At 41.0% G+C, this 22,666-nt stretch overlaps 1 protein-coding gene across 6 annotated transcripts in view; it reads right to left on the bottom strand.

The window, feature by feature from the left end:
• The window catches only part of NEK10 (NIMA related kinase 10), a 123,667-nt gene that overhangs the window by 29,620 nt on the left and 71,381 nt on the right, over positions 1–22,666 (bottom strand). For 4 of the 6 annotated variants that reach the window (XM_075418985.1, XM_075418989.1, XM_075418986.1 and 1 more), the window contains 4 exons: positions 12,368–12,551; positions 12,193–12,279; positions 5,119–5,167; positions 2,508–2,548 (listed from right to left, as the gene is read on the bottom strand). In XM_075418985.1, coding sequence (XP_075275100.1) covers positions 2,508–2,548; positions 5,119–5,167; positions 12,193–12,279; positions 12,368–12,551 — 361 coding nt within the window. Of the gene's footprint in view, positions 1–2,507; positions 2,549–5,118; positions 5,168–10,026; positions 12,058–12,192; positions 12,280–12,367; positions 12,552–22,666 lie in introns of those variants that run through there. The other 2 variants (XM_075418990.1, XM_075418988.1) reach the window with 2 other exon arrangements.

The raw sequence follows: 22,666 nt of genomic DNA, 5'->3' as shown, positions 1-22,666 counted from the left end.
GCCAAAGCTAAATCAAATTCTTGAATTTTTATGTGGTAAATCAGTCATTATTTATGATTTTTGATCTTGTGTATTTAAGTCATACATGCTGTCAGATCCAGAGATTAAATAAAAGCTTATCAACAGACTGCCACTATAAAACACTTACTGTATCACTAAAGAACATTAGTTAACAAAATTATCTTTCAAAGTTGAGTATTAGAACTGGAAGCAAAGCAAAGAGCTTAAGTCCAAGTATTGAACTTCAGCCAGCGGTCCTGTCTCTCTTAAATACAGTTGTCTCTAAACTACACTTCAGAGGCTAATTTAGATTCATATTCTAAAATCACCTCATACAGAAACACCTTGAGGGTCATAAAGTCTTATGTACAGATTCACATCTACCTAAACTTTTTTTTCGCAAAGTGATCTGGTATCAAGAATGAAAATTCTACTGACAGGGAGATGAAATCCAAATACCAAAACTAATTAGCCCACAACTGAACTATTACCATTTTTTTCCTGTTGGATTTCTGTGCTGGCTGCTTTAACAAGAAGCAGAAGAGAGAAATTCACAACCTGTAGCATCTGAGGACCAATCAGCTCTGAGCTGTGCTCTCACAGAAAATAGAGAGATATAGAAAATGTCATTCTCTGTCACAGAGAGACACATTTCCAGTAGGATCAGGAAGATTACAACATCATTGCTATTCTCTGATTTTTTGTGGCAGTGCCTTTTGGTAGAAGGGTTGAGAGAGGCAAGCGACATTCAGCTCGACAATTTTTCCGTAAGTCTCCTCTTAATAATCAGTAAGAGGAAAGGAAGTCTTGCCTTTCTGCTGAGCCACCTAAGGAAGAATTTAGGTTGGTCTTTCTGCTGAAGGTGACAGTGGAAGTCACGCTATAATAACCTAAATACTATACGCCATGAGAAGAACAATTTTGATTTAGCTCTTTTTGCCTCATTTTCATCTACCAACTGTTTCAACACTGCTATATTCAATCCCAGAATAAATAGTGTGGTCTTGCTCTTACAACTTAGGAATCTTCAGTTTTTCTTAGGACACTGATAAAAACTTTACATCCTTCACATGTTACCTTTTTCATTGCTCCCTGTTTAGTGGTATTCGACTTCTCCTTTGCTGTCAATGGCTTGTATTACAAAACTAAAGCAAATAAATGAGTGCCCCTTCTTTTATGGGTCTTCTCAGATATTTTTTTTTCTGAATAAAATATGTTTAGAATGATATCAGCCAACAGAACAGTTCATAACATGGATTTCCCTGTCACTCAGTGTATAGAGCTTTCTCTGCTTTCTAGTATGACAGCAGCAATACGACTTACCAGTCTAGGAGGACCAGATGGAATGTCTACTTGTAATGTTTATGTGCTTCAAGGACAGCTAGAGACCTAATGTTCAGCTAGCAACTTTAGGAGTTCCCATAAAGTCCATATACTCCAGACCACTCCACAATTCTATTTTTATTTAAATATAGAAGTATAACATTGTTTCGGGGATAAAGACGTATGTGTGAATAGGCTGTTGAAGACTTGATCAAAACTTCTAAGAGTTTTACCCAAAAAGAAAACATTACTGACGAAAGATACTGGATTTGCTCAAATTACCCACAGGACTGAAAATATTAACACAGGCTAAAGTGTTGGTCTGCAGATCATTATAGTCTGATACATTCTGGCTAGATAGTGGGTTTAAACTGTATGTTGGTATTATAATGGCTCTTTTCAGTAAACAGTAATGAAAACTGCTGAAAACGGACAACAAATTTTGATTTGCACTGACTTATCAAAATTCCTAATAAAATTTTTATCTCAAAAAGCTGTGAAATGCAAGTTAGTAGAGACATAAAGTACTTTTTTTATGAAGATCAATAATTTAACTGCTCAAAATAATTTTCTTTCTAATATTATTTAATCCTGATAATATGCATTCCAAAATCAAGCTTAGCAGCTTACATTATGTGAGAGTATGTTACAGTAAGAACAAAAACTATCTCAAATGGAAAACTTATTTCATCAGTGATGATGTACAAATACCTGATCATTTACAAGTGCTATATGAAATGTTCCTTTCATAGGATAAATTCCCATTGCATTCAGCAGAAGTTTAGCCAGGATAATGACCACTAAAATGAGATCTTACTGATTTACTATTGGAATTCATATTTTTAAAAAATTCCATAAGGATATTTCAGATAACATATTTGTATCTGAAATGTAATTATCTCCTTTTCTAACATTTAAAACTGTAATTATTAGATAATACCATGATTTTTCATATTGCAAAAAGCTCGAAGACTATGAGAATGCCACCCTGTCACAAGTGAATCCTCTGTTTTCTTAGTGTGGGCCCTTCACACGAGTGGAGGCTCTCTCAAGAGCAGATCAATAGGCTGTAAAGCTTAAGATACAACAGGGGACACTCTATATGTAACAGAAGAATACGGTTGTAAAACTTGGAAATTATTAGTTTTAATTTAAGTTTGATTTTGCTGCAAGCACAAAATTACCTGGTCGCAGTCTTGATCCCGGACCTTCAATATATTCTTTACTATTATTTAAAAGAAAAAACAAAAGTTTTAATTGTGCTCGACATCAATGACTGTAGAGGAAATGGAGGTATTCCCTGACTTGTTCTCCTGTTTCCTCTAAAGGAAATCTGTCCAAATTCACTAGTTTTTAACTGTTCACTTATAAGTCAGATAAAGGCAGGCTTATTCTATGTGTCCAAAATAGCATGACTTCTACTAAATAAAAGTTAGACTCTGTTCCTTTCCCTTCTCAGTTTTTATCCTAGAAAGTACAAAAAAAGTAGACTGGATTTTAACATTTAAAACTCCATAATCCTCTAGATTACACATTATTTTGTATTTGTACATGTTTAAGGACATTTAATTAACCCATTTTACGGATGGAAAACATAAAATAATTATCGTCTAGTGGATGAAAAAAGGAATAATAATGCAGATAGTACTAGTAAAGCAGCGAAAAAAATTAATATTACACCACCAGGACAGCAATATCTCAGTGTCAGAAATATAGGTCCAGATGTTGCACTTCTAGCTTCTGCTCTATACTCACCAGAAACACTGTCCCAGCCTGCAGACTTTACTAGCTGAGATAAGCAACAACAAATGGATACAGACAGATGGGGAACTCAAAGAACCAATATGATGTCCTGATAGACAGCAGCCTCAACAGCCCTAGCATGGCAAGAATTTGTATGTATTTTTTAGGCAGTAGACAAAATTACAGTTGCAGGGAGTAGTTATGAAGAAAGGTAAGGACACAGTTTTGCTAATGTTTATGTGAGGGGCAGAGATGGAAAAAAAATAAATGTGCTTGCTTCAACCCTCAAGCATTAGGAGGCTGCCATTACTGATGCAGCATGACTGAAACTGGAAAGTTAGTGAGTGATGACAGACTGGATAGTGACATACTAAGAACAATAAATAAAGTATTGCATTTGAAGGGATAGGAAAAGCACAACCAGTGAAAGAATACAGACAGAAGATGGCAAGGTTGAAAGCAGGGCTGTAGAAATGTTCCTCGCAGCAGTGTTCTGAATGGGCATTTGAGTGACTAGAACGACTAGGTTTCCAAAACCAGGAAAGATGTTGCTTGTGTGATAGCCTGATGAACCAAAGCAAGAGTTCTAGCAGTGTATATCGATAGGAAAGGTTATATCTTAGAGGTGCCAGGCAGAACAGTGAGACATATTCTGAATGCAAGAACTTTGAGAGATGCGCAAGTTAAAGCAGATGCTCAGATGTCGAAGGATTCATGAGGATGTATGTTATTTTTGAGAATGATCAAAATCCAAGCTAATGGATAGGACTTCAGGTACAGGCAATGGTGGTATTCCTTTTAGTTATGTAGTTTATACACATGGCCTATATAACTGTATGGCCACATGGCCATGAAGAGATCTTACAGAGATGAGCAAAAATTTAGTATGGACAGAAGGAAATACATCTGGTGATTACAGCTAAATTCATGATTTACAGCATGATTTTGCAGGTAGATGAGTAAGTAGACACATTTGTACACACAAAGACAAAATGCAGAAGAGAAGACAAGAGAATCAGTGATAAAGCCACTGGTAACATCCAGAGGAAATCAGATGAACAGATAAACTAGTATCCTTCTGAAAGGTCCTTAAGAATAGTTTCAAAAGATAGGGGGAGAAGTAGGAAAGGACAGATTCAGAAAAACACGTTTTTAAGAACACAAAGATAGCGCCAATGATAAACAGCAAATCAAGAAAATAAAAGAACTATGACTTAGAAGAGGCCATTAAACAGCTTAGTAAGAGTTGCTGCAGTAATATTCCTTAAGAAAAAGCTGGATCAAACAGAGTCAATGGAGACACAAGGGAGAGGAATCAATGCTGCTGTTATAAAAACTTACCCAGTTAAGTTAAAGGTAAGAGAACAAAACTGTTCAGGAGGCAGATGGAGCCAAGAGTGATTTTAGGGTTTTTTTCAGATGTGAAGGAAAAGCAGAAATGAAGAAACAAAGAACTGAGTCTACGAATGAGAATGGCGCCAAGGACATGAGAAAAAATCATGGTTGGTCAAGAATATGTGTGATGCCTTTCTGAATAAATAACAGAAGAAAAAGGAAGGACCTCTAGAAGGAGAATGGGGACGGCCATGCCATATTCTGTTTTGGTTTGTTTCCTTTTTGAAAGAAATGACAACTCCAGAATTCCAGAAATAGGTATCTACATTTATAGAGAAGGTCTAGAGGAGTTCAAATGGATAAGATATTACTCTGCACTATCAAATACATAAACACAATCTTCTATAGAAAAACAGCAATTTAAAAATGCAAAACCAGAATCTGGCTAACCAATTAATGTCAGTTTAAGCTGATGCAGAAAGTTTACTGCCAGTCCTCAAATTACTCACATAAAGCTTCTGTGTGCAAACACCCTCAAACAATATCCTCAAGCAGACCAAGTGTCATAGGCTGAGATAAAATGAAGTTGTAATGATAAGTAAGGAAATGTTTCCTGAAGGCAATCATGCAACTATTCCATTGCGAAACAACCAACTGGAATTGATCATAGCAATCATCAATTATATAATCTGTATTAAAATCATAAATGGTACCTACCTAAACCGAGGTTGTCTTTCAGAAACACTAAAACTTGGTTTAATTATACCTGAAACAAATGCACAAATATTATCTCTGCATTAAAAAGTATATATATACATGTTAATATTTTCTATTTCCCAGACATGGTGTCAAAATAACTTTTAACAAGCAGTGATAAACAAAATCTAAACTTCTATTTGACTATAGCATTGCTGTTTGATGTATCAAAGATTTTCTTGCATCACAACTAAAATCTTAGCCCTGCACAATTTTTTAATAAATACTTTCAGAATTTCACAGAAACTAATATAATATGCTGAATAAATGCCACAGAAGATGTATTTGGATTCGCCTTTAATAACTACCTCAGTTACTGCTTACCATGGAAGCCACAACATTGTCTCCAGTCTGGATAAAATGCTAGAACATTTACCCACTTTCTCAGAGGAACTTTGATGGCTTGTCTAAACCTTGCTCTACCAGAGCTTTATTGCCACCATTTTATTAGCTAACTGTTCAAACTACTACATTTGCAACACCTTATTTCTTAAATAATTCCACTGATTTTAAGATCTTGAAGACAAGGGTATGGCCTGGTCAAACACTTAATCAGCAATAAAACTGAACCCAAACATTTATGTTATTTATTGCATAGTGCCAAAAAAATGTGAAGAAGGAAGGGTAACGTTTGACAAGTTATTTATTATGTATGCATTTGGAAAGCATTGCCTTAAAGCAAGTATTTGTCTTAAGCATTTCTCTTAAAATATTCATGTAACACCATTCCTTTGATGGTAATTTTGACATATGAGACCACTCTCTCCTACAAACGATATCTCACTTCGAATGAGGAATAAGTGAATGTTTAAATCAAAAGATATTTCAGCTAACTGAAGGTCTGAGTAGTAAGATTAGGAAATGCTACAAATTTCCCCATACAATTAATGCATTTTAATATAATAATCTGTGTCTTTGTCTACATCAGAAGTTTTTCCACACTGGTAACACCACAAGCACTATAACAAAACAAGAACAGAGGCATCTAATCACTCAAAAAGTAGCTAACAAAAAAAGATTTTGTGCCAAACTTACACCAGTTTTCCCCTTGTTGGTCTTGTTACAGCAGTTATATTAGTTCTAGAGCAACAGTAGGGGACTTTCAGAGAGCAAACACATTTCTGAGAGTCTTAAATCTTTTCTTTGTGTTCAAACATACTTTCTGTTGTGCTCCAAAATATAGTGCCTCTATTTTTCCTACTTTTCTGAGATCCTCTGAATATAAAAAAAAAAAAAAAAACCTGAAGGAGGCTGGCATCTGTCACACTGAATTCACTTTAAAACCAAAAGAAATGATACATCTTTAGGCCAAATCTGTCTCCCTAAAAAGATGACACACAGACAGAGCAAAAGAAAAAAGAAACAGTATTTTATTCCTTGCTAATGCTTTACTTAGCAAAACAGATATTAGAACTCTGTAGTAGTTAACCCAAAAGAAGGTTTGTAAAGAGCAGTTGATTTCTGTAATAGCAAATGAACTAGGCCCTTACAGAAGCAAAGATACCTCACTTAACACTGAGACAAGAAAACAGATACGAAAATACAGTGTCCACCGTCTAGAAAGCAAAGAAGGTTGTTGGAAATAAAAAAATATGATTGTGCCTATTCAAGGAACAGATATTTTACCTGCTTAGGATGCAAACGCAGTAACACAAATACATAAGTAGAAGCTCTGACTGAACATGAATCATATTGCTTGTGGTAAGGATTTTCAGTTACAACCTCAGACACTCTGTTTTAACAAAGACTACAATATATTGTGGGAATATATGCCAGAAAATCTGTAGTAGAAGCCACTTGGCTAGAAAGCTAAGTTTGAACACAACTGTTTGCTAGAATTTTAAAAACAGCTCCCCTTTCCAAGTATTCATATACAAAATTAGATTTTAAATACTATACCCTTTGGCTGTTTCAAATAAATAGTCTCTCTATCAGTAAAGGGCTCATATCCAAATTTTCTTGATCAGTTTGATGACTTGACATTTGACTTGCTAAACTGCCAGCCTGTGAGTGCATTTACAGGTGCATGATATTTCACATCAAAGAGTGCATCTCATTGCTCACTGTACATGGTAGAGATGCAGTATTTTCTGATTCATATCCTAAAGTTAGGAAAATACATATTAATGCTAAAAAAACCACCCCAGAAATCATGATGCAGAGCATCAGTAAACAACAGCCAACACTCTTCAGAGCCATTTTTATTGCTTATTATTATGTTAGACACCCACTAAGCAGCTACAACTGAGAGGAGTCTCTTTATCAAAATACCTTGAAATTATTTCTTCAATAACTAAGCACGAGGAGACTCAGACATCTAAAAATCATTGCAGCAAACACATTCATGGGTGTTTAATCACACCCATGAACACTAATGACTTTAGTTATAATGCTTAGCCTTTTGTGTAAGAGTTATGCTGATCATACAAAGTCAAACAGGGAGTAAGAAACAACACAGATGCACAGGAAAGTTAACTAACGTAACTCATGGAGCACATAGTGCATAGTTCAGACCAGGGTGTTACCTGGACCATATTTCTTTTTACCACAGTTACTCCTTTGACATGGATGGGAAGAGCAAGGCAGCATATGTTTTGCTCAGCTGCCTTACAAGAGGGAATTTCTCAGTTCAAGATGATCTCAAGGAAAATGAAATATAAATCCTTCATCTCTCTCCTGTTCTGTGCTCACACTTGTTGGAACATGAAAGAGACACAAAAGCCAAAGCTTTTGATTCTCGTCAGCCTCCCCATTCTGAATAGCTCTATGAAGATACACATATATCAAATGGGGCATCAAGAATATTTCTGACTGCTACTTTGGTCTTTAATAGCTGATGTAATTAAAGCAACTTCTAAGGCTTTAACTTCATAACTTGCATTCCCATCAGTGCAAATCATACAAATACATTCTAATATGCAGTTTAGTGCTTTTCTCTTGCAGGCACCTATCACGTAATTTTAAGAAAAGAGCTTATAACATGATATAAGTTCAGGCAAACCTGGGAAGATGTAACTTTTGCTTTGGCTTTCACTTTCACTTCACTGATATGTAAAAAACCCCACCTCCGAAAACCTTTTCAAGTTTGATCACACTGATAGGAAAATTGAATCAAGACTTCATATCAGCAGAAACCTCATCCACCTCCTTGAGTGAAATGGAAGCAATTGAAGTGTTTTTATGAATGATGGCTTAATGATCTTTTCAGGAGAAAGGTCAAATTAGCTTTATTTATACAAAATACTTTCAATAAGCTGCCCTTTAAATCACAGTACACTGGAATGGACAGTCACAATGATGTTAATTAAGCTGTTCTACAAAACAAACAATTAAGTTTTTTGCTTATTAGCGGTAATCACAGTTATAGCAACAGAAGTTGCCATAAATGCACTTCAAGCTCAACTCAAGCATCATACAGGAAAACCAGGTCTTGGCAGATCTTCTTCTAGCTGGTGTCTTCAACAAAGTCCTAGGGACTAGGGTTTTCTAATGGTATATTTTACACAGAACTAGTCTTTCAGTGTATTTAGGACACTGTCCGGATTGCAGTCTAAATGAACATGAGTCAAGGAAGCAAAATATTTTCCAAAAAGTGTCCCCAGACGTAGAGTAAACTTTTAAAGTCTCTCTCACCCAACTGACATACTACCTACACTGGATTGCTACGCATTAAGAAACACCACATATTTTTCCACTACTTGGTTTTACCAGCAGAAATGCAGGTATGGTTACACTGTAAATCAAAACTAAATAAAAACCTCTTAAAAATGACTAAGCTAAGGTAAAGTTGGGAATCTTCTCAATTTTAATATAAGACAAAAAAATGCAACTAATAAGCTGCTCTCGTCCCATCACTCTCGGTTGCTTTTTGACTCAGTATATCCCTATCCTCTGTCAATCTTTATTATTTCAAATTACAAGGACTTCAAGGAAAAAAAAAAAATCACATCTCCCACTACTACCTCTATGCTTCTGAAATGTGCAGAATCTTGCTCCTGTAGGATTAATAATTTCAAGTACCATGAACAACTATCCCAGTATCTACATACTCTGGATCTGGCAATCTTAGGAGCTGTTAAAGGAACTGGTCTTGTAGAACCACGTTGTGTAGACTAAGCACAATAATCCTTTTCTTTAAAGTGTAATTGAAAAGCACAGGGTATGTAAAATTATTTAAAATATTATGACAACTAGTGGACTACAAAAAAAGCTAACCACTACTACACTGTCACTCACACACTTACCAGCTTCTATGTCACTGAACAACTCCATGTATCACAACTTTTTACAAAATATCACCCCAGTTTTAAATTAGAGTGATATTTTGTACATTTGCACATCATGTTTCCTCTGAAAGTGACATGATGGCAGCATGATTAGACAAACCTTTTCAAGACCCTGATCGATACACCTGTAACCGAAACATTTACATGTTAGCAGTTTCCAAGTAAGCTAGATAAAAGCTGCTCACATTTTCCCCTGTAATGCTGACATATTTGACGAAAAAATGGCTGACAATTCAAACACTGTTTGCCACTTATTAGCAATGAATGGAGCGTAACCCCAGCAATAACCAAGTATCTTGAATTTGTAATACTTTCTTTAAAAGCTATCTTTTCTTTTTTCCTGAAAGGAAAAAAAAATTGCCAGCATTAATTCCAACTGATCTACAACACTAACTTCAACATTAGGTAGAAACTACAGGTGATCTAGCATTGCATGACCACAGAATTATTTTTCTGAAAAACCAATCCTGAAGTATCTATATTGATTCGAAGATCCGGTAGGAAAAACCTAACAGTACAATGTATACTGTTAAGCAGGTATTCTTTATTGCGGCGCCAGGCACACGGGGGATTTCTCCTCCAAACGTGCGCGCCAGACACCCTGTTGCTTCAGGTTAAATACAATCACACATGTAAATATTCATTATATTTCTAGGAACTAATTAGCATATGTGAATATCTTTCACGCATGTCTGTTAGCATCTTTGGGTGGTCTTCGGGGGTCCCAAGATGAAGACCCATCCTCTTCATCACACTGTTCACTGATTGACATTTGTTTCTGTGCAAACTCAGTTCCAGGATCACGTATATTATGTCCTTCAGGGTGTTTTACTCTGGTCTCGTTGCTCTCTTGGTGCCTCCTTATCTCTGTAGTTTAGCACATTTGCCCTCCCAAGGCCGAGTTGTCTGGAGTAGAATTATTTAGGAGTCTCTTTTATCCCACAATTATCCCAATTATTTGCTGAGAACCAAGACCACTTTTGTTTCACTTAATTATTTTGTCTAACAACTAAGTGATAGCTTGTGCATGTCCTTCCACTACATTCCTTAATGAGAAAACAGGGATTAGTGTAACAGTTACATCGTTAGATCACTATGCATGCAGAAATAAAATTATAGTACTAAAGACTACTAAAAACTAGAAAATATTAAGGCTTTTTGTTATAGTTTCACATTTCTTACAATCCCCTCTATCAATATAACAATTGAACTCTATGCTTGGAGGAAAATGGACAACAACTTCTAGAAATGCTGATAAAAGTTACTGGGATTTATAAGAACAGACTGGATCTTTTCACTTAAAATACTTAATTAAATCAGTGGAAACCTGGCACAACTTTTTTTTAGAAAAAGTTGATGTTTTCTCAATGTCCAAATCTTAACAAAGAAAAATAAACAACACTGAAATCATTACCAATAACACTTTGGGTGTGGCAAGTTACAAACTACACACAGATTTCACATGCCTGTGTAAAATGCTGAATTAGCCCAAAACGAATTAAACTTCTGCAAGATGCACAATGTGTTATTCTTCAGTACTAACACCAAAATAGAACATTGGCTCCACAGGCTGCTTTTCCTCAAGATGTTCCTAATATGCAGCCCCCTCCCACAGACTAGGCTTCCCTGTACTCTGTAACCTTCTCTTACTGCTCTCTTAGCACAAGAAAGTAACAGAGAAGAAGTATTTCTTCTTTTTTTTTTTTAAAAAAAGAAAGCCTTTACAATAAACTTAGGGCTGGCTAGCCACAGGTCCTGCAGCCTTTAGAATGGCTATCCAGTCACAGTTAGCAAATCATATTAATGGAATTTAAGGAGAATTATCAAATCATTTATTTACTCTGCACTAATGGCTAGAAAGTTCAGTTAAAAGCAGACATATTTCTTTAGTACCTGGGCCAAAATCCAAAGAAAATTCATCTAGCAAATAGCACTACAAACAGATAAAGTAATGTTATTCTACGTTTTTTGAAGCCTGGGATCTTGAAACAATAAAATATGTTAATCTTCTGACAACTACATTCCCTTCACCTTTTAAAAGTGAAATCCACTGACCTTCTGTCAGAACTTCATGGGATGAACAGAAATCTCAGATTTTTCTCAGCTCTAATATCAACCTTTTTCTTCTGCTACAAAATGCTCTTTGATTTTCACCTAATCAGAATCCCATCCCATTTAATAGGGAGATCATGGTACCTCATAATTATGCAGGTAGCTCACAGTGATTACAGATACTTCACACCTCTTTTTTTTAAATTTTCTCATCTAGAATATAATCCAAAAACCTGTTACTTAAGGTAACACCCAAAGCAGCTGGTGCTTTCCTAGCTGATTACCATAAACAACTACAGGTAGAATTAATGCTGTGTTTTGTCACATAATCCCTTCCTAATTCGAATCTTATAATTAAGCATTCCTTCAATTCCATTCAGTCTTTTTTATACCCTCTAAGAGTGCACTCCATTTATTATTTTGCACAACGTTATTGTCACTGAGACAAAAAGTTTTCATACTGTCTTCTGTTTCTTCTCAGCATTAGTTTTCATCTTCTTCAAATCTAAAAACACCTTCTTTTTGAAGTTGCCCAGTAATATTCCAGTTTTCATAGCCATTACTGCAAAATATAGGGACAGGTTACACAAAGACTATGTGCTGCAAAATGTAAATCATGAAATATCCTAATATTTTGGAATAAACAACTACTCTGCTGTTAGAAAGTAGTGTACACTTCATTCTTGAGGAATCTTACCAATAGCAGACTCTTTCAAACTACTTGAACCTGAGCTGTTCGATTTGTTCAATATGTCCAGCTCATCATCTAATTCAGAGAAGATATCTGCACATAAAAATGAAAGCAAAGAAGTTTTTAACCCACCTCTGACCAACTTAAGAGTACTCCTAATGCTTCTTTTGCTAATGACTACCTTTCTCAGAGTTCTCTAAAGTGCTGTGATCCTCTGCCAGGATTTCTTCATAAGTTCTTTCCTCATCTTTTCCACATGCAGATCGACAGCTTTCATCTGGGAGGTTGGTATTTTCTGAAAATCCACTTTTGCAACTGGCTGCTCCACTGCTGCTGCTATGAAGACTCAACTTCTCATCATTTTTCTGACAACAAAGAAAAAAAGAAAATGTTACATGTTGTCCTTATCCAGCACTCACTAGCAAACCTGCAAAAGAAAGTGTTACTTGCATATACACACACACACACACATAAAAATGCACTTTTTTGTTCCCACTTTGCTGTTAGTCCAGCACTAGATGGTATCTGGCTTAGCCACTGATTCTAAATTTAGAGCAAAACTTTCAAACTCTTTATCTCTACAGATTATTTCTAGCCGTTACATAAAAGGTATCTTTGCTCTTCGTGAAGGTCTCTTCACAAAAGCACTGAAAGTGAAAAAAAATGAAACAAATGCCAGACCAGAAAGAAATACTGAACAATACAAAAAATAGAAGACTGGACAAAGATGGCAGGTTCGCAGATACAAGCAATGGGCCATCGACTCTCTTCCAGCTTAGATAATAAACAGCAGACCAGTTCTGGCCAATGCAAAACCTGCACAACAGTCAAGATGGCAGTAAAATATGAAGTGAACTTGATATGATGTGATGCCAGAGAGGCTCCCCAAGACTGAAGTGACCAAATGCTGACTGGCATTACCAAAGCAGAGCTAAGAAAATCAAAACATGGGATATAAATTATTTGCCTGTAACATTTAAGTGCTGAATCTTGTCTGTAGCATGGGGTTCTTCAATGAGTATAAAATTCTGTTTCTGGTGCTGTCAATGTTTACAGCTTTTCTGGAAAGAACACAGATCCTCAACCACTGTTATTGCTTCTATTATAATGCAACACATTTTGAAGGCAGATTGTTTATATGATCTTTTTAATATATTGTTCTAAGTATTCTCATATTATTTCTCTTGTGCATAAATGCATTCATGCTTTTTTACTCTGTCTTGTCAAAGTGCAATAAAGGAGAATAGGAGATAAATTATATAAATATATCAGATTAAGCAAGAGTATCTTTAATATTGAAGTAATTTCATGTGATAATACATTCCTAAATACTTATATTCTTACCGAGTATGTCAAAGACAATTTGGCTTGTATCTAAGACAATGTTCTTCCAAAGCTTTTCCCATGAAGTATTTTGACATTACTGGGTGTTTTGGTTTCGGCTGCCGCCGGCAACAAAAGCGCCACGCGGCCGCCCCTCCCCCCGCCGGCGTGCGGAGGAGAATGAAAAGAAAGAGGCAGAAACTGGTGGGTCGGGATAAGGGCAGTTTAACAGAACAGCAAACAGAGGGAAAACAGGAACAACAACGATACAAATAAGGAGAAAACGCAACCACGAACCGTACAACAGCCGCTCTCCCGAAACCGGACCGGCGCTGCGCCCGCCCAAGCCGCGAGTGCGTTCCCGCCGCGCCGCTCCCCCCCCCACCGGAACCCAGCGTGACGTCACATGGTATGGAATACCGGGCTCCGTTTGGCCAGGTGGGGTCAGCCCCCACCCCCTGGCTGTGCCCCTTCCTGGAGTCCGGTGAAAATTAACCCTGTTCTGGCCAAACCCAGGACATTATCCACCCCTTATTCCATACCATCTACGTCATGCCCAGGTCCCCCACTGTCCGGTTGATCACCACCACTTCTCCTGTCTCCAGATATCATTCCTTTAGTCTATGGATCATCACTCTAAAGTGTCCATTGAGTTCATTTAATCCATGACTTCAAGGCTCCATCTGTCGTTATGGTCTTCCATGGCGGGAGAGGTGATGTGTGGTGATGGGCGGTCACTTGCTGCATCCGGAGCTCACGGCTGATGTATCTGGTGCAGCCCGTGCCCACAGTCTGCAGGAGATGTTGATCTTGATGAAGTTGCTGGATGCCAGTTGTTGAAAACCAGGTCCAGTTCCATCATCGCTGTGCTCTGCTAGGTTTTCATCGAAAAAGTCCATCCTTCTTTAATCTGGACAATTCTTACTATGCTACTACTGGTACAAAATATAACAATTATAACAGTGATAACAGACAGTGACAGGGTTATTTAACAACTAACTTTATACAATTTATTTATGGACTATTCTCGCCCAAAATTAAATCCCCATGAGGTACACATCGGACTTCCCCATCCTTCCGCATTACCCACCAGGTACACCCAGGTCCTTGAGCAAAGGCAATCCCGCGGACGGGCTTGCCTGTGCCCGAGGCAGGACTAACCCAAACCGTCTTCCCTAACATGTTCCGCATGTGCACTACAGGGACTTTATCCCCTTCTACTGGGCACTGAGGTTTTGACTGGGCAGGACCAGCCCGGTTGGTGGACCCTCTGGTGTTAACCAACCAGGTGGCCTTTGCTAAATGGGTATCCCAATTTTTGAAAGTCCCACCCCCCATTGCCCTCAAAGTGGTTTTTAGCAGCCCATTGTAACGTTCAATCTTTCCAGAGGCTGGTGCATGGTAGGGGATGTGATACACCCACTCAATACCGTGTTCTTTGGCCCAGGTGTCTATGAGGCTGTTGCGAAAGTGAGTCCCGTTGTCCGACTCGATTCTTTCGGGAGTGCCATGTCGCCACAGGACTTGTTTTTCCAGGCCCAGGATGGTATTCCGGGCGGTGGCATGGGGCACAGGGTAGGTTTCCAGCCATCCGGTGGTGGCCTCCACCATTGTGAGCACATAGCGCTTGCCTTGGCGGGTCTGTGGCAGTGTGATGTAGTCAATCTGCCAAGCCTCCCCATATTTATATTTTAGCCATCGTCCTCCATACCACTGAGGCTTTACCCGCTTGGCTTGCTTGATTGCAGCGCATGTCTCACATTCATGGATAACCTGTGCAATAGTGTCCATGGTCAAGTCCACCCCTCGGTCACGAGCCCATCGGTATGTCGCGTCTCTTCCTTGGTGGCCCGAGGTGTCATGGGCCCACCGAGCTATAAAGAGTTCACCCTTATGTTGCCAGTCCAGATCCACCTGAGCCACTTCAATCTTAGCAGCCTGATCTACCTGGTGGTTGTTTTGATGTTCTTCAGTGGCCCGACTCTTAGGGACGTGGGCGTCCACGTGACGGACTTTTACAGCCAACTGCTCCAGCCGGGCAGCAATATCTTGCCACAATGGGGCAGCCCAGATAGGTTTGCCTCTGCGCTGCCAGTTGTTCTTCTTCCATTGCTGCAGCCACCCCCACAAGGCATTGGCCACCATCCAAGAGTCAGTGTAAAGATAGAGCACTGGCCACTTCTCTCGACTGGCAATGTCTAAAGCCAGCTGGATGGCTTTCACCTCTGCAAACTGGCTGGACTCACCTTCTCCCTTGGCAGTTTCCGCGACTTGTCGTGTAGGGCTCCATACAGCAGCCTTCCACCTCCGCTGCTTCCCCACAATGCGACAGGACCCATCCGTGAACAGGGCATACTGTTTCTTATCTTCTGGCAGCTGGTTATACAGTGGGGCCTCTTCAGCACGTGTCACCTCCTCCTCTGGCGATGCTCCAAAATCTTTGCCTTCTGGCCAGTCCATTATTACCTCCAGAATTCCTGGGCGACTGGGGTTTCCCATTCGGGCGCGCTGGGTGATCAGCGCGACCCACTTACTCCACGTAGCGTCAGTGGCATGATGCGTAGAGGGGACCCTCTCTTTGAACATCCAGCCCAGGACCGGCAATCGTGGAGCTAGGAGGAGCTGTGCTTCAGTGCCGACCACTTCTGAAGCAGCTTGAACGCCTTCATATGCTGCCAGAATCTCTTTTTCAGTGGGAGTATAGCGGGCCTCAGATCCTTTGTATCCCCGGCTCCAGAACCCCAGGGGTCGACCTCGAGTCTCCCCTGGTGCTTTCTGCCAGAGACTCCAGGTTGGGCCATTCTCCCCGGCTGCGGTGTAGAGCACGTTTTTGACATCTTGCCCTGACCGGACTGGACCAAGGGCTACGGCATGAACTATCTCCCGTTTAATCTGCTCAAATGCCTGTCGTTGCTCAGGGCCCCATTCAAAATCATTCTTCTTCCGGGTCACGTGGTACAGAGGACTCACAATTTGGCTGTAATTTGGGATGTGCATCCTCCAAAAACCCACAACACCCAGGAAGGCCTGTGCTTCCTTTTTGCTGGTGGGTGGAGACATAGCTGCTATTTTGTTGATGACATCCATTGGGATTTGACGGCGCCCATCCTGCCATTTTATTCCCAAAAACTGGATCTCTTGCGCAGGTCCCTTGACTTTACTTCGCTTAATGGCGAAACCGGTTTTCAGAAGGATTTGAACTATTTTCTCCCCTTTCTCAAAAACTTCCTCCGCTGTGTCGCCCCATATAATGATGTCATCGATGTACTGCAGATGTTCTGGGGCTTCACCCTTTTCCAGTGCAGTCTGGATTAGTCCATGGCAAATGGTGGGACTGTGTTTCCACCCCTGGGGCAGTCGATTCCAGGTGTACTGGATGCCCCTCCAGGTGAAAGCAAACTGTGGCCTGCACTCTGCTGCCAAAGGGATGGAGAAGAATGCATTAGCGATGTCAATTGTCGCATACCACTTGGCTGCCTTTGACTCCAGCTGATATTGAAGTTCTAGCATGTCTGGCACAGCAGCACTCAGCGGTGGTGTGACTTCATTCAGGCCACGGTAGTCTATTGTCAGTCTCCACTCTCCAGTAGATTTTCTCACTGGCCATATGGGACTATTAAAGGGTGAGCGAGTTTTACTGATCACTCCTTGACTCTCCAGCTGGCGGATCAGCTGATGAATGGGGAGAAGGGAGTCTCGGTTGGTACGATACTGTCGCCGGTGCACCGTTGTGGTTGCGATGGGTACCTGTTGTTCTTCAACCCTCAGCAACCCCACAACGGAAGGATCCTCTGAGAGACCAGGCAAAATGGACAGCTGTTTAATTTCTTCCGTCTCCACAGCAGCTATGCCAAAAGCCCACCGATACCCCTTTGGGTCCTTGAAATAGCCTCTCCTAAGATAGTCTATCCCAAGGATGCACGGAGCCTCGGGGCCAGTTACAATGGGGTGCTTCTGCCAGTCCTGCCCAGTGAGGCTCACTTCAGCCTCCAGTAGACTCAGCTCTTGGGACCCCCCTGTCACTCCCGAAATGCAAATGGACTCTGACCCTTTGAACTCTGATGGCATTAAAGTACACTGTGAACCGGTGTCCACTAGAGCTTTATACTCTTGTGGATCTGACGTGCCAGGCCACCGAATCCACACCGTCCAATAGACACGGTTGTCCCTTTCCTCCACCTGGCTGGAGGCAGGGCCCCTCTAATCCTCGTCAGAGAAATTGCTGCTCACTTGCTGTAAAAATGACTTGGAGGTCCCCTCCAGAGGATCAGAATCAAGGTCAAACTTTCTACCTGGTCTGGAGAGCTGGCTTTTGGAAACTGGAGCGGCACTTTTCCTAACAGAATCCCCTTTGGTGATTGTTTTACCTCGCAACTCACGTACTCGGGCCTCTAGACTTGAGGTGGGTTTTCCATCCCACTTCCTCATGTCCTCTCCGTGGTCACGCAAGTAGAACCACAGGGTGCCCCGGGGTGTATAGCCTCTGTATTCCCTCTCCTGAGCAGAGAAACGCTTGCCCCTAATAGCTGAGACACTGGCCCGTACAGGTGGGGAGTAGGACATACTCTGTTCGAGTCGCTGGACCTTCTGGGACAATTTATTTACAGCTGAGACAAGGGAGGAAGAGAGACTTTCCTCATATTGGCGGAGTCTGACAGCCACCTCGTCCACTGTTGGTGTGTCTTTACCTTTCCAGTTTACAACTGCCAGTGAGTTGGCATGCGAGGAGGGTGCGCTCCGCACAAACTTCCTCCACATGGATTGTGAGCACTGGAGTTCATCTGGGTCTGTGGGTACCTGCTCATCGTCTGTGTCACAGTAAACCAGCTCCCGCACAGCCAATTCCCTCAAGTACTGAATACCCCTTTCCATATTGGTCCACTTGCCAGTATAGCATACAAAATCGTCACTGAAGGGGTATCTCTCCCTCACCCCTGAGAGAAGTCTCCTCCAGAGGCTGAGGACTTGTTCCTTTTTCCCAATGGCCTTGTCAATGCCCCCATCCCTGGCCAGGGATCCCAGCTGCTTGGCTTCCTTGCCCTCTAATTCCAAGCTGCTGGCCCCGTTATCCCAGCACCGCAGCAGCCAGGTGGCAATGTGCTCGCCTGGGTGGCGGCTGAAATCTTTCCGCATGTCTCGCAGCTCGCCCAGGGACAGGGACCGGGTGATGATCTCTGTCTCTATCTCCCGTGATGACCCTGGCTCATCATCATCCCTCCCGGAGCGATCTGCTCTCTTTGCGTCTTTCTTTAGTTTTACAGGGGCGACTGCTACCTGCACAGGTTGGTCATTGGGCTCAGTCACTGTGCCTGTGGCTGGAGCTGGGGCTGGAGCAGCTGCTGTGCCCGCTGGGGAAATCGAGGCAGACCCTGCAGCTGTGGCTGCAGCAGCGGTGGTGCCAGTCGGGGGGGCTGTGACTGCCTGCTGGGCTGGAGGGGCTGCAGGGCCGACTGGGGGGGCAGCGCCAGCCGCAGTGCCTGCCGCTTCATTTCCCCCCCTTTCCCTCTTAAGGCACTGAACAGTGTTGAACAGGGCTCGGTAGGCGTGGGCCAGACCCCAGCACGTTGCGGTGATCTGTGTCTCTCTGGAGTTCCCAGGGTGGCAGCACACTTTTTGCAGATACTTTACTAGTTTGTCCGGATCCTGTACTTCCTCAGGGGTGAGTTTAAAAAACACCGGAGGTGCCCACTGCCCTAGGTACTTGCCCATGCTGTCCCACACACCCAGCCACTCACAGCTATCCAGCCCCGGGGCAGGTCTCTGCACGATGTTCTTAACGACTTGCTTAGCCCTAAACAAAAACCAAAACCCGTTCAGGAGGCATAACAAAAGGAGAGTGCTGCCCTGAGCATCCCAGGGGTACTCGAAATTATCAAAAGCCGTTAGAACTGGCCTGAAGGAGAGAGGGGGGGCGAAAGAGTGGGGGAAGGTATCCCCTTCGGTTTTCCCCACAGACTGGGTTTGATTATTCACAAATTCTAAGACATAGGATCCGAGGTACGGAAATGACCGCAGAGCCGCATGCAAATACAAGACTAATTTCATGCACAGTGATGTTATCATATCATAAGTCGATATCGTAAGGTAGAGCAAAATCATCATCCTGATCTTTTTCCCAGCGATGATGAACAGCATGGCAGTAAACACATACAGCAAGTAAGGATTTACGTAGCACAGATATTTGATCAAAGTCAGAAACATTTTTACCGGCGACTTCAACTAGCACAGTAAATGCGTATAATAAATTTTAACAAAATCTATGAAAGCAGTTTTAACACCCGCTGCTCAGCCCTGCCGTTATCCCCGCTCCACGTCTGGGCGCCAATTAAATGTTTTGGTTTCGGCTGCCGCCGGCAACAAAAGCGCCACGCGGCCGCCCCTCCCCCCGCCGGCGTGCGGAGGAGAATGGAAAGAAAGAGGCAGAAACTGGTGGGTCGGGATAAGGGCAGTTTAACAGAACAACAAACAGAGGGAAAACAGGAACAACAACGATACAAATAAGGAGAAAACGCAACCACGAACCGTACAACAGCCGCTCTCCCGAAACCGGACCGGCGCTGCGCCCGCCCAAGCCGCGAGTGCGTTCCCGCCGCGCCGCCCCCCCCCCCCACCGGAACCCAGCGTGACGTCACATGGTATGGAATACCGGGCTCCGTTTGGCCAGGTGGGGTCAGCCCCCACCCCCCGGCTGTGCCCCTTCCTGGAGTCCGGTGAAAATTAACCCTGTTCTGGCCAAACCCAGGACACTGGGACACAACAGAATGGGTCCACTAGAAACCCTTCCTTCTTCAGAAACCTAGCTGCAGCCCTGAGCACGGTCTATACCACTGCCTGCTTAATGGTCTGCTTCAATTACTTCCCCATCTTCTGTTCTGTTCCCAAAACTATAACTTAACTTGTAAGAGATGGTTTGTTGAGCTTTTCTCTTTAAATTCAGGCGGGAAAAGATCATTTTATACCTAAGTACTGAACTGAGGTTATGTCCAAGACGCCACAATAGCAGTGACTGCAGTGCAGTGCAGCACAGTATGGCAACCACTAACGATGACTCTCAAGCTCACTTAGAGAGCAGTCTGGTCATGGCATATGAGTACACTTATTGTGCCTGAACAGTCAGTGCACAATTACTGAAGAGAATCAATTCACCTGTTCCACATCAAAGAAAACAAAATAAAGAGAGAGAAGGGTCAAACTACATGGACATTTCAATCTTAAAACTCCTTTCAACATCGCCAATACTGAACCTCACACTCAAACGACTAACTGCTAACAATAACTTGTAAATCAGGTGGAGCTAAGGGAAAAAAAAAAAAAAGATCAAAAAAGACTACTATTACTAACTGGTGTCAGATCTAACTGATACATCAAGCAAGGAAACCTGTCTGAAGTGTGTGAACTGAATTCTGTAGACCTCATGATAGAAATAATCATCAGATCAGCTATAGAAACTGTTTGGAGATCAGTGAGATGTATCCTAAAGCCTTTAAGCAGTTATATAAACTGTAAAGCTATAACCAGTCTATATGTAAAATCTGGTCCATTTACATAATATCTGAACATTGAGAACTACAGAATTTCATTACTAAACTAATATATAAATTTACAGTGATATATTTTGCTCTACCTAGACAACAGCTAATAATTTTCAAAAGTGAGACTACATACTGTTATTTCTGTTTTGAGTAGGGTGCCTGACTGATTTAGAAGGACCGAAGTACACTGACTGGACGAGGCTGGGATGCGAGTTCAATGCCGCTTCTGCTCAGCATTGTAGTGGGAAGGATCTACATAAGAATATAAGGTTATCAAGAACATAATTTTGTGAGAAAAGCATGGAGAAAGTATTCTACTAACCCCTGAAACAACCATTTCCATATCCTTGGAGACACTTCTTTCAGACAGGCAGAAAGACACTTCTCCTTTGAAGAAATGTGAAATGGTAGGATATTCCAAACGTCACAAATATCGCAACATGAGTTAGGTTGAGAAATGTTCATTTGAACTGTGCTCATTACCTACATTTGACTCTAGAGTCCAGAATTTTACAAATCTTCCTGGAGGATTCCTCAGTTGATCCAGTTTATTTTCACGTTTTCACAGTGAACTAATGCCTCAGTTTCCCCATGGGTCAGAATGTTTGCCACCTTTGTTGAAACAAACTCTGCCTTCTAGTATAAACAAACACAGTTCAAAGGGAAATCTAAGGACAAAAGAGTCCCTGTGCTAAAAATGTTCAAATTATGAATCAATTAATTATTTTTTTTCCAGGATTCATCTTTCTTTATGACTGAACAAAAGCAGCTCTGGAAACATCTAAAATTTGTGTCCCAGCCACGAAGAAAAACCTCTGTCTACAAGCTAAGACTCTTCATCCATATCCTGTACACTTGCACTGTCTCTTTCTTTTCTGGTCACAACTATGACTGCAAAATCAGATATACTTTATTTTTGGAGAAGTGAAACCCAAAGCGGTCTTCTCCACTTCCAACAAAAATCTATTCTTTTATAAATTGAAATTAACACTGTCAAAAAAAAAAAGTAGATTAAAATAAAGATACTGTTGTTTTTTTTAAGCTCTGTTTTGCCATATTGCTGACCATAAGAATTAACTTTTCTGTCTTCAAGAAATATACAGCTCTCTGCTGGCATGTGCAAACTGTGTTTCATTAATCTTCTCTACTAGAGACAAGTAATTACAGCATTATGCTAGTCAATTGAATTTCTATTTCAAGAAAAAAATAGAACTATTTCCACTATTAAACTATTTATAAAAAACTAGAAGATAGCAATAAAATGAGTAACGGCTAACATGAAGATGTTCAGGAAAAAAACCCATACTTCTTTCAATACCATATTTCTTTCTGTAACAGGGTAACAGCTCTTCTGCGTTGGGAACAAGAAGTAGGTGTTATTTATAATGGTTTTGGTAAGGCTTTTGACAATGTTTCTAATGACACCTTACAAGAAAGCTAGGGAAGTGTGACCTAGACAACATCACGATCAGCTGGCCGTAAAATTGACCACAAAAAACATACTCAATTTGTTAACTACTTTGAGTGTTTTCTAAACTGAAAATGGGTGGTGAGCACACTTTTTCATGCTCCCTTCTGACCTTGTTCCAAAACCATTCAATGTTGTCACTGGATTACAATGATAA

This window comes from Opisthocomus hoazin, chromosome 4 (genome assembly GCF_030867145.1).
Source record: "Opisthocomus hoazin isolate bOpiHoa1 chromosome 4, bOpiHoa1.hap1, whole genome shotgun sequence".
Lineage (NCBI taxonomy): Eukaryota > Metazoa > Chordata > Aves > Opisthocomiformes > Opisthocomidae > Opisthocomus > Opisthocomus hoazin.
Note: the sequence above shows the minus strand (reverse complement) of the source record. Positions and strands in the feature narration are given on the sequence as shown.